A 13918-nucleotide genomic window follows, 5' to 3' on the forward strand; every position below is an offset into this window, starting at 1 on the left:
CAAACCATATAAAATGGTAGGGACAAAAAAAGTGAAAACGTCCAAAATATTGTCTTCAAATTAAGAAAAAAGTAACCCATGATCTACCGATCACCCACTACTTAATTAATAATATAACATAAATACAAGGTTATGGTATTTTGATATTTTACATTTAACATCCAATTTTTAATGGAGTTACTCATAAAGAGATAACTATACTTGATTTTATATATCATTAACCAAAGTTATCCTTAATATGCATTTTTAAAAACAACATGGACCAATCTTGGAATTATTTCAAAATTAAATATTCAATCTAATATGAATAGGCCCAACCCGGACAAAAAGGGCACTGAAGATATATAAATAAAAGCCCAACTCCTTCTTCAACAAGTTTCGCGGTACTAATTTTGCCCCTTTCTACATCCTGCAACTTTGAAATTGAATTGAAAGCGGACATGGCGAAATCCGAACAATCATCATCATCATCATCATCTTCGATGGTAGATTCAGCTCCGCGGCCATGGGAGTCTTATAACACTGTTTATACTAACGCCAAAGCAGGTATTTCACCTCTCATCTTTCAATTATCCATAATTTCTCTTTGTATTCTAAATGCTTAAATCAATCTCTGCCAAAACCACTGAAATTACCTCCAATTAATTGAATTTCATCGCTGAATATTGAAGTTTTCATCAAGCTTCTAATTTATTTGTTATTGCGTAAACGTCTGAGCAGTCATGACAGTGCATCTTTCGCTAACTGAACTTTCATATTGATAGGTATGGAAGGAGTCGATAAGGAAAAAGTGCAAAGAATAGTGTATGAAATGAGCAAAGGTTCAAAGTATTTTGAGAATGAAGAAAGAAAAGAAGCTTATATGAAACAGAAGATCGAGAACATGCGTAATCATCTTGCAAATCTAAAAGCTACTGATATATCTCATTATCAGAGGGTAACTAACTGCAACAAAAACATTATCATACTGTATGCTCCTCTTTTATTCAAGAAGATGCATCGAACAAAACATTTTTGTATGAATTAAAGTAATCTCCTCCATGATTATGATAGGTTGCTGATAAACGGATTGCAGAATTAGATACTACACGTGATCTGTCAAGAATCTGGTTGCATGTAGACATGGATGCTTTTTATGCAGCTGTTGAGACCTTAAGCAACCCTTCATTAAAAGGAAAACCAATGGCTGTTGGCAGCATGTCCATGATCTCTACAGCTAATTACGAGGTTCCAAAACTCAAAAATTCCTTTTTCTTTTCATAATAAAATCCCCTCTTTCAAAACCCTAATTTCCACATTTTTCAGGCACGAAAGTTTGGTGTTCGAGCTGCAATGCCTGGTTTCATTGCAAGTAAATTATGTCCAGACTTGATATTTGTGCCTACAGATTTCAAGAAATACACATATTACAGTGACTTAACTAGAAAAGGTAACAATTCCATTGATTCATTATTTCATTTCACTCTAAATACTTTTCTTTCATGAAATATTTTATAAATTCTCCTCTGAAATCATCAGTCTATCATGAATATGATCCAAATTTCACTGCTGCAAGTCTTGATGAAGCATACTTAGATATCACAAAAGTCTGCAAGGAAAGGGATTTATCAGGTGGAGAAGTAAGTCAAATTTTTTTTCTTTCTTTTCATATATATTGAAAAAAAATACAAATTGTAAGTCTTTTTTTAATTTTCATATTTATAAAAAGGTTGCTGAAGAGCTTAGAGAAAATGTGTATAAAGCTACTGGATTAACATGTAGTGCTGGAGTTGCTCCAAATCGGTTACTTGCAAAAGTTTGCTCAGATATAAACAAACCAAACGGGCAGTTTGTTTTACCTAATGATCGGGTTGCTATAATGACATTTATATCCTCACTTCCTATACGAAAGGTACTGCATAATTACTTATATACCCTTTTACCCTAATTTCACTTTTTTTCTTACTTTGATTGGATCTTTAATCTTTTAGATTGGGGGAATTGGTAAAGTGACAGAAACTATCTTAAAAGATGTATTTGAGATCAAGACATGTGAAGATTTGTTGCAGAAAAGCTCCTTACTTTTTGCACTATTCTCTCCTTCATCTGCAGGTATTGTGTTTTTGAAGTTTTAATTTTTGTTGGTAAAAAGACGATACTACCCCTGATGGTTTTTGTACAATGTAGAGTTTTTTGTGTCTGTAGGGTTAGGACTTGGGGGAACAGAAGCACCGAATGTTAGATCACGAAAAAGTATGAGCAATGAGAGAACATTTTCTGCAACTAAAGACGAGGCCTTTTTTAATCAGAAATTAGGTGATTTATCTTTTATTATATTATCATTTATGAGAGTTTATATTTTATATTTCTTTACAGAATTTTATATTTGTTAAAATTCAATTTGCAGTTGAACTTTCGGAGATGCTTTCTGCTGACATGGAGAAAGAAGATCTACATGGAAAGACACTGACACTCAAACTAAAAACCGCATCATTTGAGGTACACAGTTTCTTCCTTTTTTGATAGAAGGGCATTTTCGTCTTTTTCAGGATAAAAATTTTGAAAATTTTAGGTGAGAACTCGAGCGATGACTTTGCAAAGTTATATAAGGTCAAGTAAAGATATACTGAAACATGCTTCAAAGCTTCTCAAGGCTGAACTTCCTGTATCACTTAGATTAATCGGTAATGTTTATTGTGTGAAAATTAAATAATAATATTTATTATCGATAATAAAGAAAATGTTTTTTTTTTTTTGTAGGATTACGTATGTCTCATTTCAATGAAGATAAAGGTGGTAGTGGTGTATCTGATCCTACACAAAGAACTCTTTTGAATTTTATAAAATCTGGAGAATCTAACAAGGAAACTGTAGTTGATGAAGAGAATTCAGATCCATGTTTTGAGCATTTTTCTGAAATTGATGATCAGAATATTTGCAGTTTAAATGATGATCATGAGAATTTACAAGTTATAGAAACATGTTGTTCAGATAATAATAATGAAACAGGGCCTTCATCATCATCATCATTGATGTGGTTGGATGATTATAAGTGTTTGGTATGTGGGATTGAATTGCCTCCAAGTTTTGTGGAAGAAAGACAAGAGCATTCTGATTTTCATCTTGCTCAAAAACTTCAACAAGAAGAAGAATCAGAACAAACTTACAAAAATCTTTCATTCAAACATAGGTATATTATATGTTATATTGTTACACAGAACAAAACAGAACAGAACAGGTTGTACTGTGTTTAGCTGTAGTTTGTTTGACTTGTGTTGTGTGTCAGGATGATGAGTCAGAAAGATGGTGGTGTTGAGAAAGGAAAAGGAAAGAAGAAGCAAAAACATGCTGTTACAAATGGTGACCATATTCCCATTGATGCATTTTTTACAAAAAGGAGTTAGAATTTATAGTATTTTATTTTATATTTATATGTAAAATAATCCAACAATTAATAATTTAACATGTGTATATCTTGTTCATAGTTAATGATTGTGATCATTGTTCCAAAAAGCACATGAAAATTTATGGTTACCAAGAGGAATAGATTGTGTAAAATTTTAACTTATGTAAGTGTGTTCTTTTTTTGACTTGATATTAAAAGATCGACTATGATTTTTTTTTTCTCGTATTGACTAGTTGTTTCTATTTCTGTTATCTTAATTGGTCTCTATCAAAGTTTAGATGTTAATTTTATAAAATGATAAAATGATGTATATATCATTAATAATACTTTCTAAATTTCTGACAATAAACTATCACTTAAAGAATGATTTTCTATTTTGTTGCGAATATCAATCTTTATCAACTTCATTGTTGAAAACACATGTTCCACATTTGTTGTTGCAACATGCAAGAATAATACAAACTATAGGAAAGAGTACAAAGCAAAAGACAATGCAGCCACAACTTAAGTTGTTTTTTTTTTTTTTTATAATTATCTTGTCGCTTGTAGGGAGACCCAATAATGTTTCAAAATCAAGAAACTATACTTGGAAAAAGTTGAAGCGTCACTAGACGCAGTCAACTGAAACATTCAAACAAATACAATATTCTTTTTTTGTAAGGCAGTTTGTTTCTTAAAAACATATATGATTGACTTTGTTTGGTAATTTGGTTCATCAAATTTTAACATATTTGGACGACAATATTGTGTGGATTTTCAACTTTGTGAAGATTTAGTCTTGATTTCCTATTCCACACTTTGAATCCAGATTTCACCAGAGAATCCAATCCACCTTGATTTTATATATTAGATTTGAATAGATAACAACATAAGCGGCATTTTATTTTATACTATATTCTCATCAATATTTATTACATCAAACCAAGATAGATTAAATCTTCGAGTTTTACCTCCAAAATGACGTGGAAAATCATGGTTTTGGGGTTGACAATATCTTTTTTGCAAGTATGCTCTTCTAATTTCATTTCTTTGATTCACATGATAATATTTCATACTTGGTCGTTCTATAAGATCAACATGTAGTGAATTTAAATCAAATTTCATGTACTTATGTCAAAAATATAAAAGTATCAACTTCTCATTAAAAAACAAGATAAATCTCACTACACAGATCCTATTGTTCTATTATTCTACCCTAACAAAGATCAAGAACAAAAAAACCCTAACTAAGAGTTCTAAGAGATAAAAAAACAGACAGAGCATCAGATAGATAGAGATGACAATCTCAACCCGAACCTACCAACCCAATCTAAACCCAACCCAATAAATAACAGGATGGGTTGAGATTTTAAACCCGTTTAACTAAATGGGTCAATCCATCTAACCTGTTTAATTAAATGGGTTGGATTAGGGTTGAAATTCCTAACCCGTTTACAACCCGTTAACCCATTTAAAACTTTTAAATATTTTTTAATTTTTATTTATTTGGTATTATTATTTAGTTGATCATTATATTTTGATTATTTTTATTTATCAAAAACCATGGATCAATAACCGTTACTAGAATTTGAGTTGGTAAAAGTAATAATCAAGTTACGTAGAATTTAATAATTAAATATTTATAATGTTTTATGATTATAAACACTTGATTTTTATTTGTGTTATGGGGTTATAAACTTATTGTTGTATTATTTTCAAACTTAACAATTATTATATTTTTTATATTGTATGTAATTTTATTTGATGTACTATTTTATTTATAAGGAGTTTTTTGTGAACATTGAAACGAGTTAATCCAGGTTTAATCTGTGTAATAAATAGGTTGGGTTGAGAAAATAATATACAGGTCAACCCGATTTCAACCTATTTACTAAAAATGTTGGGTTGGGTTAAGTTGCGAATTCTCAACCGGTTTACTTAAACATGTTGGGTTGAGTAAGGATTTCAAACTCATTTAATTAAACAGGTCAACACGTTTATGACCCAACCCATTGCCACCCCTATAGATAGATAGTATGGAAAGTATATTATGAGATCAAAATGAAAACCAAACTCTTTTTACTATATAGCATCTATGAATACATTATGCCTCACTATACATATGATTACAATCGTATCATTTAAGCGGGAATAGAGATGTCAAAAAGTCGTGTGAGACTCCGATCTTGTATGGGAGATATTTGTTTAATAAACCAGGGACGGGGCGAGGTGGGGACAATGTTAATCTCCGTTTTATTTTCGGGGGCGGGGGCGGGGGTGCGCAGTTCCGTCCCAAACCCCCAATGGAGGGCCCGTTAATATATATATATATATATATATATATATATATATATATATATATATATATATATATATATATATATATATATATATATATATATATATATAATAGCAATAATTGTGAGCTTTCAAATTAAACAAAATACCATGTTTGTAAATTGTTAGTATAACGTTGTGAGATGTTACAATATTTTTGTTTTTAACATGGAAAATTATGGTTTATATAACTATTTTTTAACAAAAAAAATAGTTTCTTTTAACCCAAAAAAGACAACAAAACAGAGGGAGAGGGGAGGACAGAAATTTCATGGGCGAGGACGGGACAGGGGAATAGAAAAATTTTGGGGATGAGGACGGGGGATCTAACTTTAGCCTCGTTTGTCTCCGTTAATCTCTAAGAGGGATACAAGTTTTTAAAGTTGCATCTCTACTTTGACAAAAATACCCAGCAGCCCCTCAACCTTTAGTGCCAAGTTCCAAAAATGTGCAACATTAGTCCCCAACAAACTTGCACTAACAAGATTAAGTAGGTAACATCCACACTTGTTAGGTGATTAAGATTGTAAGGAAATAGACATTATTTCTAACATGCTCATCTTTCATATATTGTTTTTTTTTTTCATTCTTTTCTAAATCTTGAACAAAAACATTATGGATTCTGATTTTTGACACAATCAATTCTGATTTTTTTTGTAACAAAGGACAATTGACAAATCTACATTCGAAGTACCAAAGAACTAAAGAAGTATCATTGTTTCATTAGCAAACAAATGAACAATCATTCAATCAATATTTTTGTTATGATTTATAGGCCTCAAGAATCAAAGACAAAACAACAATCACAATTTTCACAATCAATCTTAGTTTTTGATTCTTAATTCTTAGTGAGGCTCAAGACAAAGTGATAATTGACAATGAAAAACTTAGAGGGTGGAGGCTTGAACCATAGCATGTGTGCAATGTCGAAGTTGGAACAGCCGAAGGGAAGTCAGAGTTTCGATTGGCATTTCAATAGATTATAAAATACTTGGATTTAATAACCGCATAAAAACACAAAAGATGTATAAGAAACATTAAAAATATATTTTTTGTTTACCTAAAAACCTTGGTGTCCAAAAAAGTTTAGGATAATCATATTGTAACACAGAAAAAAATTAACTTAACCGGTGAAACCTGTTAAACCCGATCATAAAGATATAAACAGAACAAAAAAAGTTTGTTCCTTACATTAATTATGTAATGTATTTTTTTTTTAAAGCGACGAAAAAACAAGGATTCTATCACATGTACAAAAAGTCAACAATTCGACGTGACCTCTCGTTAGTGGTATGGAATTTATCTATACTTCCCATTTGATCACATTTATTCATGAAATCAATAAATAAATTAAAAAACACGTATTTTTTGTTTGGTGAAACTTATTATTATTTGTTAATACTGACAAAACAGCATATGCTTCACGAGGCAATTATTTATCTTTATTCACCTTGATTTTGGGGTCCCAAAAAAAAAGTCTCAAAAAGATTCTATCACATTCACAATCACATGTGCTTAATAAGATAAGATCTAGAGTATAGACCCCCATTCACTTCTGGATCTTAAAAACCCAACACTCAATGAAGACACTCATTATAATCTTTCTTCTTCCATGCATTTTGCTACTCCTAGGTTACTATGTGTGTTTTTTACGTGTTTTTGTAGGTGTATTTGCTCATTTTATCGATCTATCTTTAAAATATTTTTATTTTATGCAGTTCATGCCCAAGTCAATGATGATAGCTTTGACCCGTATGCAACGTTATTCAGTCCTTATACTAAACAAGAATGGCGATCTTATCAAGAAAAGAAGATCAATGAGGTAAATTAGTCGTTTTAAATAATCTTATTGAACTTTGGTTAATTCAAAATTTGTTATTAGGGACGAAAAACAGAGTTAACTTTCGAGGTAAGTTATGTAAATGGAACAAAAGTCAGAGGGGCAAAACTGTACATAAAGCAACTCACCTCCGATTTCCACTGGGGTTGTGGAATGACTCATAGAATCCTCAACAACACTGCTTACAAAAAATGGTTTGCTTCAAGATTCACAGCTGCAGATTTCCACAATGAGCTCAAATGGTATTGGACTGAAGCAACTCAGGGACAAGAAAACTACGCAGATCCAGACGCCATGATCAAATTTGCAGATGAACACGGGATAATCGTGAGAGGGCATACGATCTTATGGGACGATGTGAAATACAACCAAAAATGGGTGAGAAAATTATCACCTGAACAATTGTTGGAAGCAGCAAACAGAAGAGTTGATTCGGTGGTGAATCGATATAAGGGAAGGTTGATTGGTTGGGATGTGATGAACGAGAATCTGCATCATAACTTCTTCGAGAAGAGACTCGGGAAGAACGCGTCGTCGTTGTTTTTCAATCGAGTTCATAAAATTGATCCGAATGCGGTTTTGTTCATGAATGAATTTAACACCACTGAACATGTGAACGATGAATACGCTCCTCCTGTGAAATACTTGAGAAGGATGAAGAAGATTCAGTCGTTTCCGGGGAATAGCGAGGTCAAAATGGGGATAGGGTTGGAATCGCATTATGGGGCTGAGCCGATTGATTTTCATTATGTGAGAAGCTCGCTTGACTCGTTGAGTCAAACGGGTTTACCGATATGGTTGACTGAACTGGATGTTAAAATGGATCCAAACCTTAAAAATTGGAGTGGATTACAGGTGATTTATCTGGAGGAGATACTTCGGGAGTCGTTTTCACATGAAGCTGTGAAGGCGATGATTATATGGACAGGTGCGTCGATTGATGGATGTGATGTGATGTGTATGGCTGATGAGAATTTGGTGAATACGCCAATTGGGGATTTGATTGATGGGTTAATGGAAGAATGGAGAACTGGGGAGATTGAAGCTATGGCGGATTTTAATGGAAGCTGTCAAGTTTCGGTGTTTAATGGTGGGTATGAAGTCAAGGTGGTGGATCCTGTGAGTAATGCTTCTAGTCGCGTGAGTTTGAAGGTGGATAAAGTTAGCATTCCGGATAAAATGGTTCATGTTCAAATTATGGGCTAATTGAGACTAGATTTAATGATGTTATTTAATTTGTTCCTTTGGTTTTCAATTTTGGAGCATTTTTTGTGACAAGCATGTGTCAAAAGTTGTATTAAGATTATCTTGATTTGAATGAGATGAACGAAGGTATTATTTGATAGCATAATTACTTTTGAAAAACTCAAATTATATATTTTTGACAAAACTACAAATTTGGTCCTTGTGGTTTGTAAAAATCTTTGGATAGGGTCCAAAAAGTTTTCGGTTTGCATAGAAGGTCCAAAATCAAGATTTTTCTGAGTTTTTAGTCCCAAACTTAGGAAATTTTTGTATTTTTGGTCCATAGGGCACTTGAATTGACTGTTTTGCCCTTTAAATTTCTTTTTTGTATTTTTTATATTTTCCCATCTCTCTCTCTCTCTCTCTCTCTCTCTCTCTCTCTCTCTCTCTCTCTCTCTCTCTCTCTCTCTCTCTCTCTCTCTCTCTCTCTCTCTCTCTAAACATAAACACGCCTGCAACTCCAAATACACACACACAAGGAACTCGAACACATACCAACATCAAACCCATCACAAAATCCATAATAAAAATGAAGCGTAAACATTGATTACTATAAAAAATAGCTCCAGTCTTTCAAAATTAGTATCGATGCTCCATCAAAACTTCATCTCAAATCAGAAACAAAATTATTTAACATACTAATTCAATCAAAAAATTGTTTAACATATTTAACCCACAACAATCCAACACAAATATCATCCGAACACATAATTAACTGAAATCTGAAAAAACCCAAGATCACTTCAATGGAGAAAATCTTAAAAATTGGAACAAACCATAAAAAATCGCAGAATCAAGAACTACTTCACTTAAAACACGTCAAAGTTTCAAGATTTCTAAAAAGTATTGTCATAAGTATCATTCTGATTACTTAGAAGAAGAAAACGACGAACCTGTAGGCGAAGAACTCTTGAACCTATTTGATTTCAAACTTCAACCCTAAGACAATAAGATTAAAGCAAGTTACAAGAGTTCTGATGCTGGATTCGATCGTATTATCATATAGGGTTTGGGAAATCAGGTTTGTTCTATGTACTCTAGCTTAGGGAGATGGAATTGATCATAAAATTGGGAAGGTAAGATGAGCAGGAGAAAGATGAGTTGATGCATGTTAATTGGGAACTGAGGATGAACAAGGAGCGAGTCGATGTGTTTTTTTCATCATGTGCGTGAGTGTGTGAGGGGTGGAGGGTTCTACTGACGATGGGTATAAATAGGGGGTTGTAGTGGTGGTGGTGAAATTAGGATGTCGAACTAGACTCCGGAGAGGCCGTTGTTTCCTTCGGCGATGTCGTTGTTTACTCCGACGAGTCTCCGACAGCTCCCGAGCTTACATGGGATTTTTCCGATGAGTTTGATGGAGATTAAAATCAAGTCTTGGAGGTTTTCAAGGTTGCCAATGGAAAACGAGATTGGGATGAGAAGTTCTTGGGGGGAGGGGGTCGTGTGTGTGTGAGAGAGAAAGAGAGGGTGGAGGTAAGTGGGTGGGGGATAATTACTTTCTTTTCTTTTTATTTTTAAATTAAAATAGTATTTTAATAATTATAAAAATACAAAAACGAAAATAAAATGGCATAACCATCTTTTTATGTTTTTTTGGATCAAAAACCCAAAAAAAACCTTGATTTTGGATCTTCTATGCAAGCTGAAAACTTTTTGGACCCTATCAAAAGATTTTTGCAAACCAGAAGAACCAAATTTGCAGTTTTGTCTATATTTTTATATATATTATCATTCCCTAGTATTTCTATATGGAATTTCTTATTAAACAAGAAGATAATTTTTTTAAGAACTAAAACACATAGAATCCTAACAATCAAACAAAGATAATTTCAAACATGATATTCTTAATGGGTGATGGAATAATAATAATACATGACAAAATTTATATACTTGTACAAGTCTATTCAACTAACTACATAAGCAACACGTGACACGTGGCAGTTTATGTAGTTAAAGATGAAGATCTTCAATGTCGGTTAATGTAGGAGGTTTCTTGTTGGGCAAATTAATGACAAGCTGTCCACATGCACCACTTATATCTTGTCCCATTTGCTTTCTAACAGTAGTTCGTATATTATAACTACTCCTTAAAATTGTTTGAAACTTTGTGACTTTTTCATCTCCACTAGTCCCAAATTTACTAAGTGTCCCAATTGGATTAAAAGGTATCAAATTTATCACCTACAAAAAAAACAATCTTTAAACTTGAAGTTGTCAAAGAGTAACAACATATAGAGTATATTACATTTATGGTCCCTAAATATAGCTGACTTTTTCAAATTGCGTCCTTATTTGACTTTTTTTTTAACTTTTTTGGTCCATGACTATACTTTGGAACCAAAATTAGTCATTTTACTCAAAACAATAAACCCAAAACGTTACAAGAACCTCGAATAATGACAGAGATAGCAAGAGAAACTTTTTGAGACCAAAATTACATTTTTGGTCCCTAAGTATATCTGATTTTTGCAACTTTGGTCCCAAAAAGTTGTGTTGTAACACTTTTCGCCCTTATTTGATGTTCTTGTAACATTTTAGTACATTTTTCTAGTAAAATGACTATTTTTGGGCCTTGAGTACATCTGATTTTCACAATTTTGGTTCTGAAAATATAGTTATTTTGCCTGAAACAGGGACCAAAAACGTTAAATAAGAACCAAAATTGCAAGAGAAAAAGTTTTTGGGGCCAAAATTGAAAAAATCAGCAACACTCAGGGACCAAAATTGTAATTTACTCAAAAATTAAATTTGAATCTCACCACTTCAAATGTGTCAAGCAATCTACCAAGCTGGTGGGCATGCTGCTCCTCATCATTCACACCATCCAGCATTATGTACTCAATGAAAATCTTTTGCTGACTATAAAAGTAAATACCAGAAGGGTATTTTAGTAATTTTACACTTTGAGGAAATTAAAAAAAAAGAGCTACCTTTTCTTTTGATATTCTGCTAGAGAATTCATTAGTTTTTCTAAAGGAAAAGCCCGAGCTGCAGGCATTATCTGGCACCGAATATCTTGAACTGGTGCATGAAGAGACACTGCTAGGTTTATATTTTGTAAGTCACCATGAAGCTTGTTTATTGCATGAATTATTCCAACCTACAAGAAATTATCAGAATGATAGATATGAATCAAGAAATGTTCTTAAAAAGACTATATATTGAAGATGTAAAATGGAGCAAACAAAACAAACCGTTGAGACAGTAATTTTCTTGGGTGAAAGCTGAAAAGGGAATGCTGTCATTACTCGAATAGCTTCAACTAAAGCATTGTAGTTGTTTAATGGCTCTCCCATTCCCTGAATGATGATAATATCAGTTGTAGTGACATAAATTTCAAGGAAATCAAGTTTTTTTTTGAGGTATTTACCATGAAAACAACATTGCGAATGGGTGATAATCTAGAAGCATGTACTAATTGTTCTACAATCTCTCCTGTTGAGAGGTTGCTCTTGAATCCCATACTTCCAGTTGCACAGAATGTGCAGCCCATTTTGCATCCAACCTGTAGAAGAGAATGATTTGTGTTGAAGAATCAAGAAATTAAGTTTATTACAGATAGATATACAGCAAAGTGTCGCTTGAATCTATCAACCGAAGAACTCAAATCAGGAAAGAATTTCAGTTTGGAAGGAATGGATGGGGTAATGGTTTACCTGTGAGGATATGCATAAGGTAGATCTTGGACCACCAGGACGAGGCTTGCCTCCATATTTCCCTAAACGAGTATCGTATCTCATAATCACAGCTTCTACCGATGCTCCATTCTAGAAAGAACAAAAAGCGGAAAGAAAATGGTGTGAAACCAATGAAACGAGATTATTTATCGCATATTTACACAGTTTAAGATGTACAAATGCAGAATGAGGGAACATACCTGCAACTTGATGAGGAGCTTGGTGGTGACTTGATCAATGGAGTCGAGAACGGAGTCGACGACAGAAGTGCAGGGTTTGAACTTGGAAGAAAGTAACGAGTAAGCTGCGGAAGGCAATGAAGGAATCTCTCGCCATTCACAATTAGGATTCTGTACGACATATCTACAGAAGTAATTAATTAACCTAACCAATATATTAACCAAAAAAGATGAACAAAATCCAGAATTCGTAGGGAAGATGAGAATTTACTTCCAAATTGAAGGGATGAACTGAGTATTGATTCCAGCTTGATCGAATTCAGTTCTAATGAAGGCAGCATCGAACACAGATCGAAACGTCATAGCGAACCTCTTTCTGATTAGAATCAATTCAAGTTTGTTTACAAATTAGGGTTCCTGAAGGACGTATCAGGACCAGGAAACCTGCCCCTTTAACTTTGGTATTAAACACTAAACTTTTATGTTTTCCTATTGGACAACAACTCTTTGATTTTATTTCAATTCGACAACTATAGTTACATCTTGTTGCATTTAAGAAAAGTGAAAAGGAGAATTTGAATTTTTGTGCTTTGTAATAGAAAGAAGGTGTAAATATACAACAAGTTGTAACCATATTATTACGATTTTTTTTAAGGGTATGTTCGGCAAAACTAACCGGTAGTTGTTAGCTGTTAGCGTTTTGTTAAACGCTACGTGAAATAACTTTTAGATTTAGAGTATTTTATTTAAACTAAACACTAAAAACTTATTGTTTCAAACGAGACACTTATTCATAATGATCACAAAATACCTTCCATCTAAACTCCTAATGCATAAAGTCGGCATCTTTATGCATTTACATGACCTAGTGAGACCCAATAACCATTTTAATCCATTAAAACTCAACAAGAACATGCATGGACCATATCTAAGCATCAAACAAGCATTTTTATGAACTTATAACCTTAAATCTGCCAAGAGTGGCAACTCAAATGTAACACCCCATTTCCAAGACAAACCAAAAATCTGAAGATGGGTGTTAAGCATTATTTTATTTCGATATATGTATATATTTAAATAAGAGTTTAGTAAAAAGTGTGTAATTGGCATTATAATTTGTTTGGAGGTTTAAAGAGTGCTTCCAGAGTTCGTAGTGGGAAGAATATTTGAACATATGGCTAAGGGATAATCAATTGGGCTCGTTTTGTACTTATATTGGAAATATTTCGTAGAGGAAGGGCTATTTGGTAAATTTGGAGATAATTTGAAAGAA

General features: G+C 33.0%; 3 protein-coding genes across 5 annotated transcripts; 2 read left to right on the forward strand and 1 right to left on the reverse strand.

Moving 5' to 3' along the window:
* Positions 1-339: 339 nt before the first annotated feature.
* LOC145062594 (DNA/RNA polymerases superfamily protein) lies at positions 340-3463 on the forward strand. Of its 2 annotated transcripts, XM_079010175.1 has the most exons (12): positions 340-546; positions 765-937; positions 1054-1227; positions 1306-1429; positions 1519-1619; positions 1709-1891; positions 1971-2091; positions 2167-2295; positions 2387-2478; positions 2552-2663; positions 2740-3169; positions 3266-3463. In XM_079010175.1, exons 1-12 carry the CDS (start codon positions 441-443, stop codon positions 3381-3383), a joined length of 1863 nt encoding a protein of 620 aa, XP_078866301.1. In that variant the 5' UTR covers positions 340-440; the 3' UTR covers positions 3384-3463. The 2 variants fall into 2 exon arrangements, with proteins under 2 accessions (XP_078866301.1, XP_078866302.1); XM_079010176.1 differs by lacking the exon at positions 340-546 and having other exon boundaries at positions 834-969.
* Positions 3464-7180: 3717 nt separating this feature from the next.
* Positions 7181-8892, forward strand: LOC145062345 (endo-1,4-beta-xylanase 5-like). Of its 2 annotated transcripts, none has more exons than XM_079009960.1 (3): positions 7181-7333; positions 7420-7523; positions 7584-8892. In XM_079009960.1, the coding sequence occupies exons 1-3, from the start codon at positions 7282-7284 to the stop codon at positions 8745-8747; spliced, it is 1320 nt and encodes a 439-aa protein (XP_078866086.1). In that variant the 5' UTR covers positions 7181-7281; the 3' UTR covers positions 8748-8892. The 2 variants fall into 2 exon arrangements, with proteins under 2 accessions (XP_078866086.1, XP_078866087.1); XM_079009961.1 differs by having other exon boundaries at positions 7202-7341.
* Positions 8893-10613: 1721 nt separating this feature from the next.
* Positions 10614-13109, reverse strand: LOC145063379 (Radical SAM superfamily protein). Its single transcript, XM_079010985.1, has 8 exons — positions 12917-13109; positions 12667-12829; positions 12446-12556; positions 12160-12294; positions 11984-12088; positions 11720-11889; positions 11549-11648; positions 10614-10970 (listed from the first exon to the last, which is right to left on the reverse strand). Exons 1-8 carry the CDS (start codon positions 13006-13008, stop codon positions 10740-10742), a joined length of 1107 nt encoding a protein of 368 aa, XP_078867111.1. The 5' UTR covers positions 13009-13109; the 3' UTR covers positions 10614-10739.
* Positions 13110-13918: the final 809 nt, after the last annotated feature.

The sequence above is a fragment of the Lactuca serriola genome, chromosome 7 (assembly GCF_051521515.1).
Source record: "Lactuca serriola cultivar US96UC23 chromosome 7, Lser_US96UC23_V15, whole genome shotgun sequence".
Classification (NCBI taxonomy): domain Eukaryota; kingdom Viridiplantae; phylum Streptophyta; class Magnoliopsida; order Asterales; family Asteraceae; genus Lactuca; species Lactuca serriola.

Coding starts and splice junctions, on each gene's coding strand:
- LOC145062594 (XM_079010175.1), top strand. CDS start 441: ATGGCGAAATCCGAACAATCATCATCATCATCATCATCTTCGATGGTA. Junction 938..1,053: donor ATATATCTCATTATCAGAGG/GTAACTAACTGC, acceptor TGATTATGATAG/GTTGCTGATAAACGGATTGC. Junction 1,430..1,518: donor CAGTGACTTAACTAGAAAAG/GTAACAATTCCA, acceptor TGAAATCATCAG/TCTATCATGAATATGATCCA.
- LOC145062345 (XM_079009960.1), top strand. CDS start 7,282: ATGAAGACACTCATTATAATCTTTCTTCTTCCATGCATTTTGCTACTC. Junction 7,334..7,419: donor ATGCATTTTGCTACTCCTAG/GTTACTATGTGT, acceptor TATTTTATGCAG/TTCATGCCCAAGTCAATGAT. Junction 7,524..7,583: donor AAGAAAAGAAGATCAATGAG/GTAAATTAGTCG, acceptor ATTTGTTATTAG/GGACGAAAAACAGAGTTAAC.
- LOC145063379 (XM_079010985.1), bottom strand. CDS start 13,008: ATGACGTTTCGATCTGTGTTCGATGCTGCCTTCATTAGAACTGAATTC. Junction 12,830..12,916: donor TTCATCCCTTCAATTTGGAA/GTAAATTCTCAT, acceptor TTACTTCTGTAG/ATATGTCGTACAGAATCCTA. Junction 11,890..11,983: donor AGAAAATTACTGTCTCAACG/GTTTGTTTTGTT, acceptor AATTTCTTGTAG/GTTGGAATAATTCATGCAAT.